General features: G+C 36.1%; 1 protein-coding gene across 5 annotated transcripts in view; it reads right to left on the minus strand.

Moving 5' to 3' along the window:
- The window catches only part of LOC149804198 (unconventional myosin heavy chain 6-like), a 294,440-nt gene that overhangs the window by 116,860 nt on the left and 153,819 nt on the right, over positions 1–23,761 (minus strand). For 3 of the 5 annotated variants that reach the window (XM_089937846.1, XM_089937836.1, XM_089937821.1), the window contains exons 17-20: positions 22,897–23,054; positions 10,692–10,917; positions 7,400–8,224; positions 4,802–4,828 (exon numbers count right to left, since the gene is read on the minus strand). In XM_089937846.1, the coding sequence (XP_089793972.1) occupies positions 4,802–4,828; positions 7,400–8,224; positions 10,692–10,917; positions 22,897–23,054 (1,236 nt within the window). The remainder of the gene's footprint in view (positions 1–4,801; positions 4,829–7,399; positions 8,225–10,691; positions 10,918–22,896; positions 23,055–23,761) is intronic. The other 2 variants (XM_089937853.1, XM_089937830.1) reach the window with 1 other exon arrangement.

Raw genomic sequence — 23,761 nt, forward strand, 5'->3', positions numbered from 1 at the left:
GCCGTTGATTCGTTTTATGTTGACGTAGCGTATAAGGGAAACGTAGCCGAGTTTACTAGTCCGGACGAGAGTTGGGGTACATGGAGAATTAAAAATGAAATACGACGCGATTATTCCCCGTCAGCAGATGTCACCGTTGAGAACAACTACTTACGCGGTGATAAATTGTCAGAATGGTCTAATGCACCATCGTGTTCTGATCCAATTTGTAGACACAAGACGGTTTATTTAAGCGGCTGTGGCGGGTCAGGAAAGACGACTCGGGCAATTGAATTATTTCGAACGCGGGCAAGTATAATCGTGCTTACACCGACTCATAGACTAGCGCGAGAGATAAAACAACGAAATGTTGACGCCGTTACTTATCACAGCTTCTTTCGATACAGCGGCGGTGAGTGGACTCCTGATCGAATGGGTGAAAAATTTATTCCCGACATTATCATCTGGGATGAGATATGTACTGTTTCGTTAGATACTTTACAAATGTTTCTTGAGTGGTTGCTGCGCGCGAATACAGCGGTAATCATGTGTGGAGACCATGGCCAACCACCACCATTTGTCGGCGAGGGTCCACATGATTGGTTAAGGGGTTTTGTGGACTATTATGAAGAAACCGATACTGATTACCGAGCACTTGATGAACAACTGCGCGAGGTTAAGAAATTAATCAGATTACAGCCGGATAGAATTCAATGTGAAATAATTCGCGAGGTGATTCCGGAAACGCCGTTAAATGAATTCTGGGAAACATGGAGACCAAACGATTTGATTGTAGCGAGTAGAAAGATAGTCAGAGACACACTTCAGCGGAAGTTGTTTACGTTGCATAAGGAAAAGTTTCCAACGCGTCCAGTGCCGTTATGTTATAGACCCGCGGACACACGGCGGCAGAACATTGAAGTTGAAATTCCAGGCCGGACAGAAAAACAAATTCTCGTGCTGAATGATATCGTGCTCGTTGATATCAGCGTCGTCGAGGACGCGCTACGTGCTGATAAATCCCCGTGGACGCTAGGATACGCAACAACAATACATTCCTCGCAGGGACTAACCATCACGGACACAATTGTTTGGATAGTTGATAATCGCATCGAATGGTCGAATCTAGTCTATCTTGCAGTGTCCAGAGTACGAAGGATAAATCAGCTTCGAAGAATTGTTATTGACGAAGCCACCGACGAAGCCGGCGACAAAGTCACCATCGATGCAAGCGTCATTGATAGAAAACTCTCGGGTTACCGCCAACAGGATAAAAAAAAACAGCGGCGTTTTGATATTGATGCCGAATTAATAATCTCGCTACGACAACAACAGAATAATCACTGCGCGAGTTGCAATTGTATAATGAGTTGGCGTTATTCGGATAAAGACACTCGCCAATTTACCGTGGATAGGATCGATAACAGTCTCGGTCATGTCAAAAACAATGTGAGGTTGACCTGTCTTGAGTGTAATAGACGCAACGGCGCTAGTTAAGACCACGCGGGGGTAATTGAGTATCGTTAGGTATCACTTGTAGTTGCTCGCGTGTAAATCCGCGCTGAGGAGCAATTGAATCCAGTCTATAGATCGGTGGTCTACCAGTTGATCGTGTTATCGTTGATATGTTATGTGTGGTAACACTCCAAATAGGATCGGTAGCCCTTTTTTTACCGCCTTCAAGCTCTCCTGGTTCATATAGATATCTAACAGTGACATCGCCAAGAATCGGCTTAGAAACGCTATTTATTTTTAATTTTCCGGGTATATACTCGTATTTAATCGCGTCGCTGGGCTTCATGTTGATTACTCGGGTAATCTCGTTATTTAACGCTGCAATTACACCTGGCAACCTTTTAACCCATTCACGAGATCGTTTTTCTTGGATGAATTCCTTCGCGTATTGATATCCAAATAACCGTTCAGCGAGAGTCCGATTGAATCGTTCAACAATTGCCTGATCACGATGTAGCGCAGTATGACCTCGTCGTATCGCGACGCTATGATGTTTCAGCGTTGATAAAACAGCGCCGCGAAATTCACTACCAGGATCAACTTGTAATAGATTTGGCCAGCGCAGAGGACCTCTTCGATAAATCCGCTCAAACGCATCGGCTACTTCAGTTGCTGACTTTGTTTTCAATGGTTCCGCTTGTTTGTATCGACTCGCAACATCAACTACGGTTAGCGCGTATTTGTAACCGTTGTCATGCGGCAGAAATAGTATATCAGCCTGATGAACTTCATTAGGTACGCTGACATCAAAGCGCGAGAAGTTGATTTGTTTAGGCGGTGGTAGATAGATTTGCCATATAGCCTGTTTGGATAACCAATTAGCCGCAGTGGTCTTTGTTACCTTTGCAGCGCTTGCAAGCTTACCAATTGCGGCCTTCCCCTTCCAGTATCCTCTCGGAGAATAATAGATGGAATCCATCGTTTTTCTTGGATGATTGTTATTAATTACCAGCGCCAATCATTAATTTACCTTTCATAGCCGATTTTACCAACCATGAGGCCAATTTTTCTTTGACGGATTTATCAGGAATAGCATTTAGCGCGTGAATTAATTTTACATCCGCGATATGACGCTGTTGCAGATCGCTACTTTTGTAAGCAACATCATGAGCATGACACGCCTTATCGATAGCGTTTATTGGATACTCACCGGGTTTGGGCTGATTTTGATCATCGAGTCTAATATCTAATCGTGTTCCGGGGCCACAGTAGTTATATCCTGGGAGGTGTTTTTCTCCTGGATACTTTGCCCACGGTGTTCCGGGGAGTTTTGCCAATTTGGCTGCGATGTCACCTCCTCGCTTTTTTTTAAAACATCTCCGGGTCTAATAGAAATAAATCGAAATTTCTTTGTACCGCATTGTACACACTTACCAGTAAGCGCCGATCTGTTATTTCTTGTCGTAACGGTTGTCATATCATTTGTGCCAGTACGCACTCTACACTTCACACAATATAGATCCATAATTTATGTATAGAGATATGAATATAATTGATTTTTCGGCGACTAAAACAAGAGAACCAGTTAAGCATGTTGCAGCGTTACCAAACTCGATCCGGATGATTATCATCGGACCATCTGGATCCGGCAAGACGCAATTGTTACTCAATTTAATAATGAGATGGATGAAGTGGGATAAGTTGTATTTGGTTGCTCCTAGCGTAGATGATCAACGATGCTACGAGGTGTTGAAAGATTTCAACGAGAATGCATCAGCGATCGCTAAAAAGAATGTTATTGAGTTTATTACGGATATCAATGATGCACCGGGTATTGATGATATTGATGGCGACGTTAACAATCTAGTCGTGTACGATGATGTTATGTTAGACAATCAAAAGAACCCAGCTAGGATATTTTCCAGAGGCAGGCATAAAAACACTGACGTGATATATGTCACTCAACGATACACTCAGATTCCAAAAGTAATCAGAGATAACTGCAATATTCTTGCTGTATTCAACGGCGTTGATACACACACGCTACGAAATATCTGGCAAACTTGGTGTGGCGGTGACATGGACTTTAATGGTTTTCGAAACTTTTTTAGTCATGCTCAGTCGACCCCACATGGATTCATAACGATAAATTTACATGATCCTCGGACACGATATCGTATCGGACTTGACCAAATATTCGGTTAGTTGTAAATAATTTTCATTGTAAATAACCACTTAGCAGCAGAGGGGGCGATGACATCGACGCGGTCGTCGATGTGCTTACCGGACGCTGACGACACTGGGGATCGGCGCGCAGAAGGTGTTAATTAAACCAAATGACGTCACCATCGTGTAGGATGGACCGTCGTCGTTTTTTTTTTACCAGGCGCTGACGACACTAGATCGTTGAGTGCAGAAAGTATTAATTAAGCAAAATAACGATTGGACAAAATGTCCGATTCGCCCCCTCTGCTGCTAAAGCTCTTTTTCAGAAAGTAATTGCTGATTTTTCTGATGCAATAACATTTGAAGAATTTACAGTACTTTGAATCATGTTCAGAATTAAATTTTGCTGATTTTTTTTAGTGGTTTTCGATGTTGAGTGGAAGTATGATATACTGATACATAGACAAGGCATACATATTTTGAATTAAACTATTTTCTGAGGAAAACATACATGTATATCTAAGATTTCTTGTTCATTAAAATAAAACTACTGTTTTTCTGTTTGTTTGCAATCAGTACCATTCCATTTACTATAAAATAAAGTGAATGATAATAAAAATGATATTATAATTAATAAATCATGACTGTGATATAAGAAAGTATTTTACTTAATAATGAATAGCATAATATACATATATATAGTAATTATTATATATCTAACATGTCATAACACTTAATGACATCACAAATGATGTCATAATGCCACACCAAGGAAGCTCCAATGACAGAGGCATCTGAATAGTCACCTTACTCTTCCATTCTGTGGTTCTGTCAGATAAATTCAATATTTTTCAACATGCAATAAATAGAATCTTATATTTGTGCTTACTTCAAATTGTAATTTATCAAACACGTAAAATAATTTCGCACTTTTGCTCATGAAGACTTGCAAAAGACAGAAATTATTTTGCTTGTTTCCTAAATTTCATTTAAAATTAGCACTCATGAAAAATCCTTTATACACGGAATATTGACTGTCACATGTCAAGAATAGATCAAAGCGTTGATAAACTTTATCAGAACGTTAAATAATAGGAATGCCAGCTTTCAACTGTATGATAAGTGATACATGCAAAAAAAAGGAATATATGTGAATTGCGGCAATCCAATTTTCAAATACTGCTTTTTTGCAAATACTTACATTTCTTGTTGGCACATCATCATCAGTCTGTTAATTATTGACACATAATTAAGTACCAGTAGATATGAATATGTTATTTTTACAGTCTTGTCCTTTTCATCTGATTTTTCTGTTGATTGTTCTGAATTTTAATACCATGCCACGATTAGTGCAGATTGACGGCATTTAATACTTGTGGAACAAATTGCAAAAATGCCAAGGGTGAGCTGTTCATTCAGAGCAGATTGTTGTGTCTTTCTAGATTTTTAACGTAGCTTTAAAAATTTATGTCAATATGATGTCTGCAGTGTGGCAGTTTATACTGATGTCTAGCACTAGGGCATCATGCTGCAGACATGTGGCATCATATCCCACCCAGTTACATTATCCTGACACCAGCCTGACCAGTCCTAACACTAACCTCTTAATGCTGAGTACCAAGCAAGGCAGCTGCTAGTACCATTTTCATAAGTCTTTGTTCGAACCCACAAACTCCGCATCTGAGGCGGACACTCTAGCCATGTAGACCCCAGCAGATAAGTCATATTTGATAGACAGTAAAAATGCATAAGGAAATTTCAAATATGTTCAAATTATTAAACACAACTGTATGCATTTAATGCAAAAAAAGTTGCAATATCATTGTTCCTGTTGTAAGCACAGTCTATGCCATCTGATGGTGTGTTTAATCAATATAAACTATGGTATGTAAGCACAGTCCATGCCATTTTCATGGAATGTTCAATCAATATAAACTATGGTATGTAAGCACAGTCCATACCATTTTCAATGAGTGTTCAGTGAATATAAACTATGGTATGTAAGCACAGTCCATGCCATTTGATGGAGTGTTCAATCAATATAAACTATGGTATGTAAGCACAGTCCATGCCATTTGATGTAGTGTTCAATCAATATAAACTATGGTATGTAAGCAGTCTATGCCATCTGATGGTGTGTTCCATCAATGGTTTAGGTCCAAGTTCCAAATGTTAAGTGCATGTAGAAATGGTATGACTTGATCACTGTCAGAACACTCACCCAAACAAAACCATATAATCTAATTAGTCTTGGTTACAAAGCTGCTTGATTAACATATTAATGATAAAGTTTCAATATGGTAGCTAAAGCTTGTCTTGTGCAGTGTTCAAAAATTTGTCACCATTCTGAATTTCAAAAAATGCAATTAACTCTGATCCTGGGTGTTAAATACCCAATTTATTTTATTTTTAGTGTGAGCTCTGTACAAGTAATTTCAACTGAACAACATACAAACTTTTCTGCTCGTACATTATTTAATGATAAATCTCTCTAAGCTGTTATTACTGGGTGCTGGTTACAAATTCTGTGGTTTATACACTGGTTATGGTGGTCTTATATGTAAAAGTACTAAAATTTGAAAACAATTTATTAAAAAGACAGACTGTTCACAGATTTTATGGCAACAAAGTGTGAGAGATCTATGGGACTAAACTGTAAATTTGCATGATTTCAATTTTTACATCATTTTGGCAGATGCAACACAGTGAAAATTTGTTTATCTAAACCTAAATTATTATAATCTGTAAAGGCAAGCACTTTAAACCACTCAGCCACCTGGGGGTCCCATTTTCGAGTTGGTGGTACACGTATGTGAATAATTTGTAAAGGCAAGCACTTTAAACCAATCGGCCACCTGGGGCTCCCATTTTCAAGTTGGTGGTATTATTATTACCAACACTTTATAATACAGAAGGATGGTCTTTAGGAAGATTTTTGCTCATTTCCATGAGATTTTAGAAAATATATATAAAATATCAGGAAATTTTTTAAATAAATTTTGAGTTCCTGTGAGAAAATATGTACAAATTATATGGAAATTATCTATAAACTTTGGGTACCTGTTAGAAAATATGTACAAATTATATGGAAATTCTCTATAAACTTTGGGTAACTTTTTGAAAATATACACAATATATAAGGAAATGCTTGATAAACATTAGTGAGAATTCAATTTTTGTCTCACTTTCAAGGTCTAATTTACAGTCTGAGATAAACAAATATGTGACATACTGTCTCTAGAATCCTTCTAATTAAAAGGATGAACATTTCCAATACATAATCATGTCAATACAAGACACACTCTCTGCATAACAACTACCTATATTAATGGATCACCTGTTTTGGCTACATTCAGGTAAGCATAATACACACAGTACATCCTTATCCAAACTTGATCACAAAACAAAATAAAAACATAATTACAATTAACGACCATTCCAATGAATGACCATTCCAATTAATGACCATTCCAATTAGTACTGCTGATACTGGTTGAAATGTGCTGACACTGAATACGGAAAAGGCCAAAGCACTAGGAAGCAGATGTTGTACACAGAAACATCCACTTTTCAAACTTGTAATTCTCCAATTATTACTCTACCCCACACCTTAAAAAAATCTTACAATCTTTTACGGAATAATATTCTATGGTCAGAAGCCCTATTTAAAAAAAATAATACACAAGGCCTCAATCTGATTATAATCTATGCTATTTTCATGCAGGCACAAAGCTAAACTTATCATTGCCAGCTAATCCAAACTTCATTTGAATAACTTACATCTCAGAAAAAAACTCACCTCTCCTGGATTCCTCCTCTTTTTAAGAGTTTTGATAATGGTGCCTCCAAACTCCCTGGGATGATCATTGAAATACTTCTCAGCATAGTCCAAAATATCATAACTTGCTCCAGAATCATCCATTTCAATGAAAGATTCAGTCATAGTGCTGCGAGGACCTTTCGGAGACATGGCAATTCCACCATTTGCCATGGCAATTTTCCTACTAGAGTCTGGAATTGAAGGTCCATTCATGAGAGAGCTTAGTTTCTGTTCCATCTTCGGAGACAATGACTCCAAAGCTGTTGGGGACTTGACTCCCTGAAGGTCTGGATTGACTGGTACTTCAATTGTTAGTCCCTTTCTCATAGGAACTTCACCTGTTTCTTTGACCTCCCTCTCCATCATCAATGCCTCAGGTGGAGGTGGGGGTGCAGGGATTCTTGGAGGGGGTGGTAATATTGGTGGTCTGGTAATATCAATGTCCTCTATTTCCTTAATTGCTAGATGAATCTCCTCAAGTTCATCTGAGGTCAGAGAAGAAGGTGGACGCTTATTTGGCAATTCTGAAGGACAAGGCTGAAGCACACCAGGAAGTGGTGGTGGAGGAGGAGGGGTTGGCACATATCCCCCTGGGAGGGGTGGAGGTGGAGGTGGAGGTGGTGGCGGAGGACAACCAGGGGCAGGTAACTGTTGATTATCCTCTGGAGGTGGTGGAGGAAGAGGCTCTTCAGCAAGAAGGTTGTCTTTGTTGCCAAAGACCTCTGGCGGTGGAGGAAGAAATTCAGATTTTTCACTTTCTACACTCAAATCTCTTTGATCTCTTTCCTCCTCATTTTGTTGTTGCTGAAAAATAAAATAACAAAAATATTATAAACTATACAAACACATTACATGGTTTCCAGAAATAAATACTATATTTCTGGCGATACCATTTTGAATGGATTTCATGACTGTTACATACCTTTAATTCAAAGACCCAATGAACCATGAAACTTATGTGAAAACAATAGGGCTTCTTCTCCATTCCACAAGTTTAAGATTTTGCAAAACCATGAAAAATGCATAACCATACCAAAAAAAATGACATTACAATAGTAACTGTTAAACTGTTCTTATTTCACAATGACAATCTTGATATCCAAAACAAGTACTTACCATCTATACTCATGAATAAATCGAGTCCAACTGTATACATTGACTCTGATCTGCCACTGCACCAGAAGATCAGGCACTATCTTGTTTGTTCAAATGATTACTCATAACAAACTGCATATATCTTGATCTGCCGCCACATAATGTGAAGGCAGATCTGGGTCTGTACAATTTGCAATTGGACTTGACTTAGAATCAACTATATATGGTAGTCTACATTCTAAACTTTAAAAGTTTTGACTTCAAAGTCAATATAAAAACTTGTTCTACTGATAATTCCTTACATTTCATAAAAATGTTATACTTTGCTCTTTTAACACACAAGACAGGCTACTTAATCCAAAATGGTGTCCACATGTATAACCTCTCCCTACACATAAAAACAAACAAACAAATCCATCAATGGCTTTCACAGCTAGCTACAGATGGTACTGGCTTATTCTCCAGTGGGTGGCAAATACTTGATTGGTTTTAAATTGAAGAATTTTTCAACACTGCCCTCTGGGACAATATGTGCGAATATGAATAATCAACCAGACAAAATCCCAGGAGAATAGCCCACACATTGCTTTTTTCAAATTGTTTTATTCAAAAAATGAAAAGAAAACAAAACAAAACACACATGACTAGTAATGCCTTAACAAAAGAGGCTGGAATTAATTTTTCAAAGAAGTTATTGTAAAATCAGTTTTGGTAAATTGTAATTTGTCTTGTTCTTTATTCTTTACAGAGACTATAAAGATATTCAACTGCCTGTAACTGGCTAATATTTATGTATAATGATACATATCTGTGTGGGGGGGGGAGAAATTTTAATAATTTTCAGCTAATATATGGTACAGGCATTTAACATTACAATGCAAACAATGATTAACACTGTACTCAGTCTACAATATTTTTCACAGTGCCAGTCAGTGAGATCTGACAAAATATTTTGTGCTAACCGAGTAAATTCTATGAGACCTGATTTTGTCTTAGTTTGTCCATGTACAAATACAAAACATGAGGCCAATGCATGCCTGTTATCACTCACCTGGCTGACACCTGCCTAACAGCTCAATGCAGTTGGCTAAGCAATCAAGCTGTGTAAGATGCTTTTTGAAGAAATTTATTCCAATGGTATACATTTTATATGTTATGGAAACAATCATTTCCAGGTTTATCTATTGTTTTTGTTTGTTCTTCCATATTTGATAGCATATCAGTATCATTTGTCCAATAGTGAAATGACTTTATGCCACTGTCAGGATGCTGTCAAATTGTGCCAAATTATGTTTCATACTTCTACTTAAATAGTCATTTTTAGTAATCGTGGCTACATTTGATGGTAGTTCAACATCATTTGTGCAAATTATAAAACCTTTTATACCTGTGTGCCTTCTGTTAAATGTAAATTTCTGCAGAGTGTTTTTTGACAAAAGGTTGTTCCTATGTTTTTTGATAACAATGGTCAAATTCAACAGCAGATCGGCATCATTAGCACAATCCTGGAAGCTGTTTGAGCCAAAATGTTTTTGGTCGAATTTAGTCATATTCAAATTTGATGTTCATTTAGCATCATTTGTACAGACATGAAAGCCTTTCAACAAGTTTCAATCAAATCCTTTCAAATTCTGTTGAGTTCCATCTGAAAATAAGCTGTTGAAAGATTTTTCTATTTTTAGTTAAGGCAGCCATATTTGACAGTGGATGGACATAAGTTGCATACCAGTGCATGTCATGCTAAAAGCACCATTTTTTATGCATTATGTACTGGCAGATCTGGATCTATGCAGTTTGCAGTTGGACTCATCTTATAAGCAAGTTGTAAATTATTTGTGTTCTTCTAAATATCATACTATCACAAATGTGAAAATATATAACTAATTGTAAACGGCAATGAGTGATTTGTAATTTACCATTATAAAAAGATCCTGGTTCATAACAAAAACTACTTATTACCAGTGATGCACCTTGAGCATGGGATTATGGGTTTCCTGCAAATTTCAGGACAAACTCAAAGTCCTGCTGTGTTTCCAGATGACTGGCACTTGACTGTACATGAATTAATATTCAAGAAAAAGCTACCTTTAGAATGATTACATATTTACTTACCATATCCATAGACATGAGGTCATTGAGACAAAGCTACCTTTAGACTGATTACATATTTACTTACCATATCCATAGACAGGAGTTCATTGAGAACATTAAGATCATCTGTAATTTCATCAAGAGTTTTCTTCTTTTCTGTTAACAGCCCCTTGCTCTCATTGGATCTTTCTTCCTGCAGAAAAGCAAAGATCTGGTCCAGGTTCAGGTTGTGTGGCGAGATGGCTGGCTCATAGTGTGTCCATACAGACTCTATCAGGTTGGTCAGTGAGTTCAACTCCTCCTTTGCTTCCCTAAAAGATTCAAGTGAACAACAATTACAATCCATTAAAATAACTGATCTGCAAATGCACTATGCTACAGCAAGTATATATGGTATTTGTTTGCTATAAAATAACCCATATTGTTTTTAACATTTGTGTTAGAATGAAAAAATCCTGAATATTTTGTAGACCGAACAGTGTTGAAGTGAGATTCATTTTCAAGGCAAAATGTTGAAATGCAAATCTCATTCAGGGAAGGATAAGCCATGTACTTAGTCAGCTAAACTAAATTTCAGAACTGCCGGTTAATGTAGTTTGACTTTGTGAACAGGGAACATTGTACTCTATGTACCTACTGCAAAAACCATACTGACATAAGTCAATCTCAACTCTATGACATCTGTTGACATAGAAATACAACCCAGCACTGGGACAATGCTTGAATGCTCATCTCAATCCCATAAGTAACTAACATATTTACACAATTGCCGACAGACCATGTCAAAATAGCTTAAGTGCTTTTGTGCTATTTCACAGTCTGCAGCAGAACACAAGCTTCTATAAGCAGTTGCCTTTCATTCTTCAGACCTGTATAAGGAAATGTTTCAGGCTAGATATATTTCTAAGAAATTCAGTTGCATAGGACCAAAATAGTGAGAAAAATTATACGTTTTTCGGGAAACAGTACCATCCAGTCTCCAATCAGTGCAAAGATGAACACTATGGAACCAATTATGGTCTTTAGATCTTTAGTTGATATTTGTGTGTTATGTATTACAAACATTTTTGTGTATATATGGAAACTGATATGTGTGCAGGTCGATATGAAAATATTATGTGTACATGTATGTTTATATACATCAGCTTTTAAAGGCAAGTCAACACATTAATGGCTACATGGTTCTAATTAAAAGTAAAGTTCTGAAATGTACAAATACAGAATTGCACATTAAATGTAAGGAAGATAAACCCTCCAAAAGAAATGTAAACATGAAGAACTTCAAGATAAAATTCTGTATAATGTATTAAAAATTAAAAATAAAGGAACAAAATGTAAAATCTTTAAAACATTGGGTAAAAATTTGTTTTCATAAATTGCATTTCATCAAATTCTCCAGATTTTCATTGTGGTATCGTATACACTCACTTTTACGTCGAGCTTAACTTTAAACAACAAAGATCGTTCATTACCCTTAAACCAAATGTGACTCTAACACTAGAGAATATTTCCTCCTGATATCAGCAGTCATATGATTTGTGATATTACTGGGTTGTGAAATTAAAGGATTGGAATAGTGCATTTTATTAGAATTTTTTCAAATTAACTTTACCAATAACAGTAAGACAACAATGGGCAAATCTCATGTGGAATTTCCCCCTTCGAATATTAAATTTTGTGTAGTCTGTGTTAATTTGCAAATAATGTCTTTTTACTGTAGCTATAAAATACAATCAATTATCATAACATGGAACAGGGTAAATATTAGTGTTAATAATAATTTTCATAAATCATGAGTTTGACTATTTTCACAGAAATTCATTGATGTGTGATATTTCATTCAACGGAACTTTGACTAAAGTTTACTGAAATGAGTGATATCTACTGTCTTTATCAATGTCAAATTTGCAACCAACATCAAACAGCATAGACCCAGATGTGCATAATACAGACTACATATCAGGGTCTGCTGTTGTATGATCAATTTCAAGTAAGCTATACAGACTCTGACCTGAGATCGAGTTTTCACCCTCAGCCAATCAAAGGTGATGATACAGGAGTAAAGTGTATTTGTGTTTTGTATTTTTCACATAGCTTTAACAATCTGTGTCATACCACTATTATGTCTGCGGTGTGGCAGTTTATAGTGATGCCTAGCATTGGGACATCATGCCTCTTAATACTGAGCACCAAGCAAGGCAAATACCATTTTTATACATCTCTGGTATGACTCGGTTGGGGTTCAAACCTGCAACCTCCTGCATCAAAGACAGATGTTCTAACCCAGAAGTAGCATTCTTTGTGACTGGATGACATAACCTCTCAAGTTCTGAATTTTTAAGATTTTAGACCTGATTTCCTGATACACTAGCGATAGCAGGTCTGGGTCTATTCTATTTATAGCTGGAAGCAGTTACTAAGATAAAGCAACACAGTACGTAATATCTTGAGTGGCATACAGGAGAGAATGTTAGAATTAACCACTAAGTGCCGAGAGGAGAGAATCTTAAAAATGACCCTTGACTGCCTTGAAGTGAGAGTGTTAGAACTGATCCTTGGATTCTGGGAGGATATAATGTTAGAACTGACACTTGAGTACTGAGAGCAGAGAATATTAGAACTGGCTTGGAAGTCAACTGTGAAAATTTCATGAAAATTATGGCCACAAAAAATCAGCAGAGTTTACCTAAAGAAAGTGGAACTTATGGCCACAAAAAAAAATTACCTAAAGAAAGTGGGGACTTTTGGCCACAAAAAATCAGCAGAGTTTAACTAAAGAAAGTGGGGACTTATGGCCACAAAAAAAATACCTAAAGAAAGTGGGGAATAAGGTGCACATGTTCCATGTCTGACTGAAATCCAACATGGATTCCAGAGTTGGAAACAAACTGACAAATAAATGATTCAGAAAACATGGATTCCAGAGTTGGAAACAAACTGTCAAATGAATGATTCTGAAAACATGGATTCCAGAGTTGGAAACAAACTGACAAATGAATCATTCTGAAAACATGGATTCCAGAGATGGAAACAAACTGACAAATGAATGATTCAGAAAACATGGATTCCAGAGTTGGAAACAAACTGACAAATGAATGATGCTTGATACAACACAAAAGACCATACTGTATGCTAAATATAAGCATAAAAAACATTCAACAACATAGCTTGTACACACAATATCAGGTGAACAAAATTTATATGGAAGAAAGTTGAAGCTATACAGATTTCTACAATAGTCTTCATACAATATAAAACCTAAATATATGTCATAATATTGGATGTCTTTTCCTTCCATTAATTTTGTAATTATTAAAGAGTGACAACAATTTATAATGTCAAGGTCAATATATTGCACATTGTCCTTTCATCAGTGACATAATTTTAAACCAGATACTTTAATAAGACTGTTTAAATTTTGGCAAAAGATTTCTAAAAAATGCCATTAAAAATATAAATTTTGGAAACATTTCTTGTACTGAAGACTGATAATGTACAACCTGGAGAACACCAAAATATGATCACTATAAAAGATTAAAAACAACACTTTATGTGCAGTAATTCATGGGTTTCCAATATAAAGCAGACAACAAAAAAAAATACTTTGATGTCTGATGTGAAATTAAAACTAACAACTTTGTTCCATTTGAAACCAAATATAAGAACACTCAAAACTAAATTTATTTTAAAAAATTAGAAGCTCAAAAAGGTGACAACACAATCACATACTTTAGCTGTCTAACTAGTTCTTCTCGTGATAAATTTCTGTAATGATGGAAACATTATTAATGAAGCATGTGTAAAAAGTCAATATAATGCCACACAATAATAATTAATAATAATTAAACACTTTAATAAAGACATACATTAATGTATGAATTACTTTGACTTTATGACTATATGAAACTGCAATTAATATATTTATATGATCGAGTCAGTTTGAGTTGTGATGTGTGTTGTTGAATGTCATGCCAGTCATACATGAACATTAGACTTGCATGTGCTACTTTTGTAAGTAAATTTTTGTAGTTATAAACTTCTTTTAGGTATGTGGTATACAATTTATCTATCTGGCAATTTAACTGATCATATGAAAATGATGATCATATATGGTTTGTTATGTGTAAGCATTTGCTAGAGCAATCAGGAAAGATTGTGAATGCTTTGACTCCGATCCCTTGTGAACCCTCAGACTCTGATATCTTTTCCCTAATGCAGCTGAAGTAATTAGAAATGACTGAACCCTGAGACTCTAATCCATTGTGAACCCTTAGATTCTGATCCCTTGTGAACCCTTAGAGTCTGGTCCCTTGTGAAGCCTTAGATTCTGATCTTTTGTGAAGCCTTAGATTCTGATCCCTTGTGAATCCTTAGACTTTGATCCCTTGTGAATCCTTAGATTCTGATCCCTTGTGAACCCTTTGACTCTGATCCCTTGTGAAGCCTTAGATTCTGATCCCTTGTGAATCCTTAGACTCTGATTCCTTGTGAACCCTTAGATTCTGATCTCTTGTGAACCCTCAAACTCTAATCCCTTATGAACACTTAGACTCTGATCCCTTGTGAACCCTTACTCTAATCTATTGTGAACCCTTAGACTCTGATCCTTTGTGAACCCTCAGTAATCCCTTGTGAACCCACATACTCTGATCCATTGTGAACCTTAGACTCTAATACCTTGTGAACCCTTAGACTGATTCCTTGTGAACCCTTAGACCCTAATACCTTGTGAACCATTAGACTGATCCTTTGTGAACTCTTAGACTCTGATCCATTATGAACCCTACGACTCTAATCCCTTGTGAACCCTTAGACTCTGATCCCTTGTGAACCCTTAGACTCTGATCCCTTGTGAACACTTAGACTCTGATCCCTTGTGAACCCTCACTCTAATCTATTGTGAACCCTTAGACTCTGATCCCTTGTGAACCCTCAGTAACCCCTTGTGAACCCATAGACTGTGATCCCTTGTGAACCCATAGACTGTGATCCCTTGTGAACCCTTAGACTCTGATCCATTGTGAACCTTCAATCTAATCCATTGTGAACCTTAGACTCTTATCCTTTGTGAACTCTTAGACTCATCCATTATGAACCATCAGACTCTACTCCCTTGTGGACCCTTAGAGTCTAATCCCTTGTGAACCCTTTGTCTCTGATCCTCATGAACCTTTAGCCTGTTCACTTATGAACCCCTAGACTGATTCATCTTTTTTAATTTTCTGCAGTAAACAAGACAAAACCCTTAGACTCAGTTTCCTTTTCTTTAATATTCTGAAGCAATTATAATAACTGTGAACCCTTCAACTGATCTCTATTCTATAATGCTCTGCATTAATCACGGAAGACAGTGAACCTTTAAACTCTGGTCCCTCATTCTTAATATTCTGTAGCAATCAGCAATAATTGTGAACCCTTGTAATCTAATATTCTAGAGCAATCAGGAAAGATTGTTAACCATTTGACTCGCATCCCTCTTCTCTACTGCTCTGAGCTATCAGAAAAGATCATGAATCAGTAAACTCGTATTGCTCTTCTCAACTCAATGGCAAAGGTTTCCATACAGCAACCAATGTAAAATTCCTGTTCTGTGTCAACATCAATATAAAAACATTCCTAAATCTGTCTGCACATTTAGCACAAAAAAACATAAAGAAATACTTTCACATCAGAATTCAATTTTGATTTTTTTTTTCACCTCTTGTTCTGGTTTTGATTACTGTCATGTTGACCTTCCCTAATTTGCATCACAAAGACAGGTTTACAAAGTAATCTAGCAGAAAAAAGTTTGCAATTGCCTTTTTTAAAGTAAAAGCTAAAAATTTACTGCCAACCCCAGGGATTTAATTACTTTGGGAGAAAAAAAAATGTTCAGGATATGGATCAGGGCTCACACTGAATGGTAGTCAACTAGTCCAAGGACTAGTAATAGTCTGTTGGACTAGCAATAGTCTGTTGGACTAGTAATAGTCTGTTGGACTAGCAATAGTCTGTTGGACTAGCAATAGTCTGTTGGACTAGTAATAGTCTGTTGGACTAGCAATAGTCTGTTGGACTAGCAATAGTCTGTTGGACTAGTAATAGTCTGTTGGACTAGCAATAGTCTGTTGGACTAGCAATAGTCAGTTGGACTAGTAATAGTCTGTTGGACTAGCAATAGTCTGTTGGACTAGTAATAGTCTGTTGGACTAGTAATAGTCTGTTGACTAATAAAGTTTCAGTCATCACCAGTCAGCATTTTGTGGGAAGGAATAGTAAAGATTCAGCTGTAAATCCTTCTGGCTGCAAAGAAATTTACATTAAATTCTTGTCCTTCTGGATGACTCTGACGATATAGTACGACAGAAGGGCACACCTGCGAGTGAAAAGGCTGCCATTACCAGTCAAATTTCAATCGAAAAAAGTTAAAAAGTGTACCTGACATGGGTCTTTTTTTTTAAGCTCAATACCAAATTTGGTTTTCGTAAATAAAGTCCTTCACAGTTCTTGAGCTGAAATTTACTGACTTTAAGCCAGATGATCATGCTATGATATCATGTACACATGATGATGCTATGATATCATGTACACATGATGATGCTACAATATCATGTACACATGATCATGCTACAATATCATGTACACATGATCACGCTACAATATCATGTACACATGATCATGCTATGATATCATGTACACATGATCATGCTATGATATCATGTACACATGATCATGCTATGATATCATGTACACACGATCATGCTACTATATCATGTACACATGATCATGCTATGATATCATGTACACATGATCATGCAATGATGTCATGTACACATGTTAATAAAGGATAATATTATGCAGCCTTACCAAAGAAAATGATGAAATCACTAAAATAGGACCTCAGAAAGTAACCAGTTGAAAAAATTAGGAATTTTAAGTTTCGCAAACCTCACAAGGAATAGCTGTGTATTGCAAATTATAATGTGATCAAAGCACTGCATCAACGTTGAGGAGGCAAACCAGCAAGTGTGGTACTAAATATTAAGTGCATAGGCATTCCATAAAGCAGGCAATGCTAAGAAATGACTAAATATGAAGTGCACTGGCTTTCCACAGATCCAATATTTCTGAGAAATGACTAAATATGAAGTGCACTGGCCTTCCATAGACCCGATATTTCTGAGAAATGACGAAATATGAAATGCACTGGCCTTCCATAGACCCGATATTTCTGAGAAATGACTAAATATGAAGTGCACTGGCCTTCCATAGACCCGATATTTCTGAGAAATGACTAAATATGAAGTGCACTGGCCTTCCATAGACCCGATATTTCTGAGAAATGACTAAATATGAAGTGCACTGGCCTTCCATAAACCCGATATTTCTGAGAAATGACTAAATATGAAGTGCACTGGCCTTCCTAGAACCATACATTTAAAAGGAATATTTAAATATTAAGTGCATTGATCTTAAACAGGCCAGACTTTCTGAGAAAAGGCTGAATAGGAAGCATACTGGCCTTTGAAAGACAACATTTAAAAGAAATGGCTCAAATCTACAATATTTACCTCTGTACAAGACCTGTGTATTCAAATCTACAATATTTACCCCTACACAAGACCTGTGTATTCAAATCTATAATATTTACCCCTACACAAGACCTGTGTATTCATATCTACAATATTTACCCCTACACAAGACCTGTGTATTCAAATCTATAATATTTACCCCTAAACAAGACCTGTGTATTCATATCTACAATATTTACCCCTACACAAGACCTGTGTATTCATATCTACAATATTTACCCCTACATAAGACCTGTGTATTCAAAATCTATAATATTTACCCCTACACAAGACCTGTGTATTCATATCTACAATATTTACCCCTAAACAAGACCTGTGTATTCATATCTACAATATTTACCCCTACACAAGACCTGTGTATTCATATCTACAATATTTACCCCTACACAAGACCTGTGTATTCATATCTACAATATTTACCCCTACACAAGACCTGTGTACTCAAATCTACAATATTTACCCCTACACAAGACCTGTGTATTCATATCTACAATATTTACCCCTACACAAGACCTGTGTATTCATATCTACAATATTTACCCCTACACAAGACCTGTGTATTCATATCTACAATATTTACCCCTAAACAAGACCTGTGTATTCATATCTACAATATTTACCCCTACACAAGACCTGTGTACTCAAATCAACAATATTTACCCCTACACAAGACCTGTGTATTCATATCTACAATATTTACCCCCCTACACAAGACCTGTGTACTCAAATCTACAATATTTACCCCTGAACAAGACATGTGTACTCTAAAGTCAACAACAAGTTCTGCCAGATCATCATGCAAAAGAAAATACTCTTCACAGATGCTGTTATGTTGTTGTTCTTGTTGTTGTGGGGGTTAACGCCATTTTTCAGCATCCGATAGGCTATACATGACGGCCAGTATTAATGGTGGAGGAAGAACCCAGGAAAACCCCGAAAAGAACCACCGACCCACGAAAAGCTACTGGCAAGCTTTCTCACATACCCACTTTGGCTGAATCTGAGACTCGAACCCATACAGAGGTGGGATGGTAGTGATCCATAACGGAGAGTGTTTGAGACCACTCGGCCACCCCCGGATGTTAATCTGGTGATAAAATGCTACCTGGAGAAACCTGTACTCTTCAATAACTTTATAACACATAACTTTGATTAAATTTTTACATTGATCATATGGTTTTGGTGAAGAACATGTAGATTTTGTCTAATATGTTGCAAGAAAAATTTAAAAGATTCTTTGATTTTAGCATTGGAACACAAAGTCATTGATGAAATAAAACTAATTAATTAAAATATTTAAACTGAAATTGCTGTTTTTGGACACACATGCTGGTTGGTATTTACTTTCAATCTTTCCTTACGGTAAAAATTTAATTTGATATATATGGTACAGTGTAATGATAGGTGTTTATTCTCATAACTTTCTTAACCACTAACAGAAGAATCATATCTTGAAATCTTAAGTAACAACTACGCTTAGCCTGGGCAAATGCCACCTACCATATATACATGCTTATATGTGCACAGACCCAGACCTGAAGTTGGATAATGCACTGGCAGATCTTGGTCTGTGCAGTTTGTTATGTGTAATCAGTAAAACAAAAAACATGGACCCCAATCTGCAGGTGCATTATGCTATGGCAGATCAGGATCTTTGCTGCTTGCAGTTTGACTTGATTTATAAGCATATACATACAGTAACTACAGGAAGTATACATGCAACTTACTTTAGAAAGGATAATGTTCCTCGGTGGGAATGGAGAAAACACTGCATTCTAAATAATCATTTTAGGATTTAAACTAATTGTAGTTTCTATGGATATAAATATTGTATTTATTTTCAATATAAATTGCCTACTGCATAAGCACATGGCAAAAGAGCAGCTGGAGAAGGTTCATTGACGGAGAGTCTTCTGTTATGGAGCGGAAAAGAATAACAGATGAGGACAAATAGCGACGTTTCGAGAGTGATGACAGTGGGAGGGATTTTAAAGCAACAGACTGAACTCCATCAAGAAAGTAAACCTTAAAAAGTCAGATATACTTTTAATATTGCCACATTTTGTGTTCTTTTATCTTTAAAAGATATATTGTCATGAACGGGTGCCATGTAGTGACACAAAAGACCAGAGAAACAGTCAAGTACTAGTTAACTTTCAAGCACCAGTTTAGTGTCAGGTACTAGTTAACTATCAAATACTATTTAACAGTCAAGTACAAGTTAACAGTCAAGTATTAGTTAACTGTCAAGTACAAGTTAACTGTCCAGTACTAGCTAATTACCAAGCACTAGTTTACTGTCAAGTACTAGTTAACAGTCAAGTACTAGTCAACAGTCAAGTACAAGTTAACAGTCAAGTACTAGTTAACTGCCAAGTACTAGTTCAAGTACTAGCTAACTGTCAAGCACTAGTTTACTGTCAAGTACTAGTTAACAGTCAAGTACGAGTTAACAGTCAAGTACTAGTTAACTGTCAAGTACTAGCTAACTACCAAGCACTAGTTTACTGTCAAGTACTAGTTAACAGTCAAGTACAAGTTAACAGTCAAGTACTAGAAAACAGTCAAGTACTAGTTAACAGTCAAGTAGTAGAAAACAGTCAAGTATAAGTTAACAGTCAAGTACTAGTTAATTGTCAAGGAATAGCTAACAGTCAAGTACTAGTTAACAGTCAAGTACAAGTTAAGTCAAGTACAAGTTAACAGTCAAGTACAAGTCAACAGTCAAGTACTAGTTACAGTCAAGTTCAAGTTAACAGTCAAGTACAAGTCAACAGTCAAGTACAAGTTAATTGTCAAGGAATAGTTAACAGTCAAGTACAAGTCATCAGTCAAGTACAAGTTAACTGTCAAGTACAAGTTAACAGTCAAGTACTAGTTAACTATCAAGGAATAGTTAACAGTCAAGTACAAGTTAACAGTCAAGTACTAGAAAACAGTCAAGTACTAGTTACCAGTCAAGTACAAGTCAACAGTCAAGTACAAGTTAAGAGTCAAGTAAAAGTTAACAGTCAAGTACTAGTTAACTGTCAAGTACTAGTTAACAGTCAAGTACTAGTTAACTGTACATGACTGCAATATTGCGTAACAAAAAAAATCATCAGTGCATCACCCAAGATGGCAGATAATTAGCACATGAAGAAGCAAAATTATCACAATTTTAAAATGCATTATATCACATGCATGTTATATGGCAGAACAATGTTTTTCCCTCATTCTGCATTGAAAATTGGGGTGCATGTTGTACTTTAATGTGCATTACACACACCAAAATACAGTACTTTATTTTGCCACCCCAACCCTGGTTTGGCTTTCCATTGCATAGAGATGAAATCTGAACTTGCCTGGGTTACCCTGGTTACAACTCTGTAATAATCTATGCTGCTTAAGACAGGCTATAACCCATGGACCATAATTGCCATAGTAACAGATATATCATGACTTAAGGGTACAATCAAGGCGATTTTTCATGTCTAAAAAATCAAAGCCAACTTAAAATTTATGTTCTAAATTAGTTTTCAAACAAATCTGCATAAATGAATTGCTTTGAAAAAAACATTCAAGGTCAAATTTGACAATATTTGTTTAATTAACATTATGATTATTGTCTATCAGGTGACAACAGATCTGGATGTATGCTGTTTACACTTGGATGTTTACCCTTGGATCTATGGTACACACTGGTAAATACAAAATCTGGATGTATGCTGTTTACACTTGGATCTACGGTATACACTGGTAAATACAAAATCTGGACGTATGCTGTTTACACTTGGATCTATGGTACACACTGGTAAATACAAAATCTGGATGTATGCTGTTTACACTTGGATCTATAGTACACACTGGTAAATACAAAATCTGGATGTATGCTGTTTACACTTGGATCTACGGTATACACTGGTAAATACAAAATCTGGACGTATGCTGTTTACACTTGGATCTATGGTACACACTGGTAAATACAAAATCTGGATGTATGCTGTTTACACTTGGATCTACGGTACACACTGGTAAATACAAAATCTGGATGTATGCTGTTTACACTTGGATCTATAGTACATACTGGTAAATACAAAATCTGGATGTATGCTGTTTACACTTGGATCTATGATGGTACACACTGGTAAATACAAAATCTGGATGTATGCCGTTTACACTTGGATCTATTATGGTACACACTGGTAAATACAAGACAAAAAATGGATAAGTACCATCTCTACTCACTTGTAAGTTATTCCCAACTGAAAATTGCATAGACCCAGGCCTGCAGTGGTATAATGCACTGGCTAATCTGGGTCTATGCAATTTTTTAGAACTAATCAGTAGAACAAACAACACAGACCCTGATCTGCTGGTGTGTTATGGTAGTCTTTACTAGTTCTTTCATATAAAGCATAAATGAGACCACATGACCAGTCATGTGGATACTTGCCTAGATTGAAAACCAACAGTGCAGATCAACTAAATTCTTTTTTAAATGAAAAACAAATCTAAAAAATTTGAGGAGACTTTGAAATATTTTATTTTTTAAATTATTATAATGGATTGTAAAAATCTATACCATATTTTGACAATTTTCAATTTATACACACAGTTCATTCTTGATTTGCCATCCATGATTGTTAGTTTGTGATGTCATCTCTGTGAGGACTGAAAGATGTAATTAAAAATATATACATTAAGTATATAAATACAAAAAAAGGTATATCTACATACTTTAGTGACTCCTCTATGGCAATCTCATCAGCCTCTGCCTTTTCTTTCACATGTTTCTCAAATTCCTCCTGTTCTTTACGCAGCCGTTCCAATTCAAGGCGTTTCTGTTCTCGCAAATATTTAGCAAAGGCCCTGGCTTGCATTCCACGAACATTGGACTGGAAAACAGCAAATTGCTACATTAAATTCTTTCTCCTGAAAATTAGTCCTAGAAAAGTATTTGTCCCAAGGAAAAGCAATGGGTCCTGCTTTGTGGTATGTGGCTTATCATTGAACAAGGCAGACTTATTTAAAAAATATTGGCCTAAATGTTTATAAAAGCTTTTCAAGACATATCATCAAGAAATTTTACCATTAACTTTCAGTAACAGACAAATATATAGTCAACCTACCATATGCAGTCAGTTCTGGGAATTGGCTGTGAAGAGGCTTAGAAGAGATTTTTTACAACATAAATTTTGTTTAAGTGCCATTTAAAAACTTACCAACGGAGACCTCAAAGGCATGTCCTCCAGTATTGTTATACATTTCCTTGAGTTTTCAATACTTTTTATGAAATCTATTGCATCAGTCACAAGTTTACAAAAACTATGACTAACAAACTTACTTATGTCAGGCATTAACATGGACACAACACACACACACACACACACACACACACACACACACACACACACACACACACAGATATATATATATATATATATATATATATATATATATATATATATATATATATATATATATATATATATATATATATGTGTGTGTGTATGTATGTATCACAATGTTATAACCAAAAATGTCTGTGAATGAATTTACAATAATTCCAAAATAGAGATTTTGTCCAAAAGTCAAAGAGTAT

Source organism: Sinohyriopsis cumingii, chromosome 2, assembly GCF_028554795.1.
Source record: "Sinohyriopsis cumingii isolate HCF-2022 chromosome 2, ASM2855479v2, whole genome shotgun sequence".
NCBI classification, from domain to species: Eukaryota; Metazoa; Mollusca; class Bivalvia; order Unionida; family Unionidae; genus Sinohyriopsis; species Sinohyriopsis cumingii.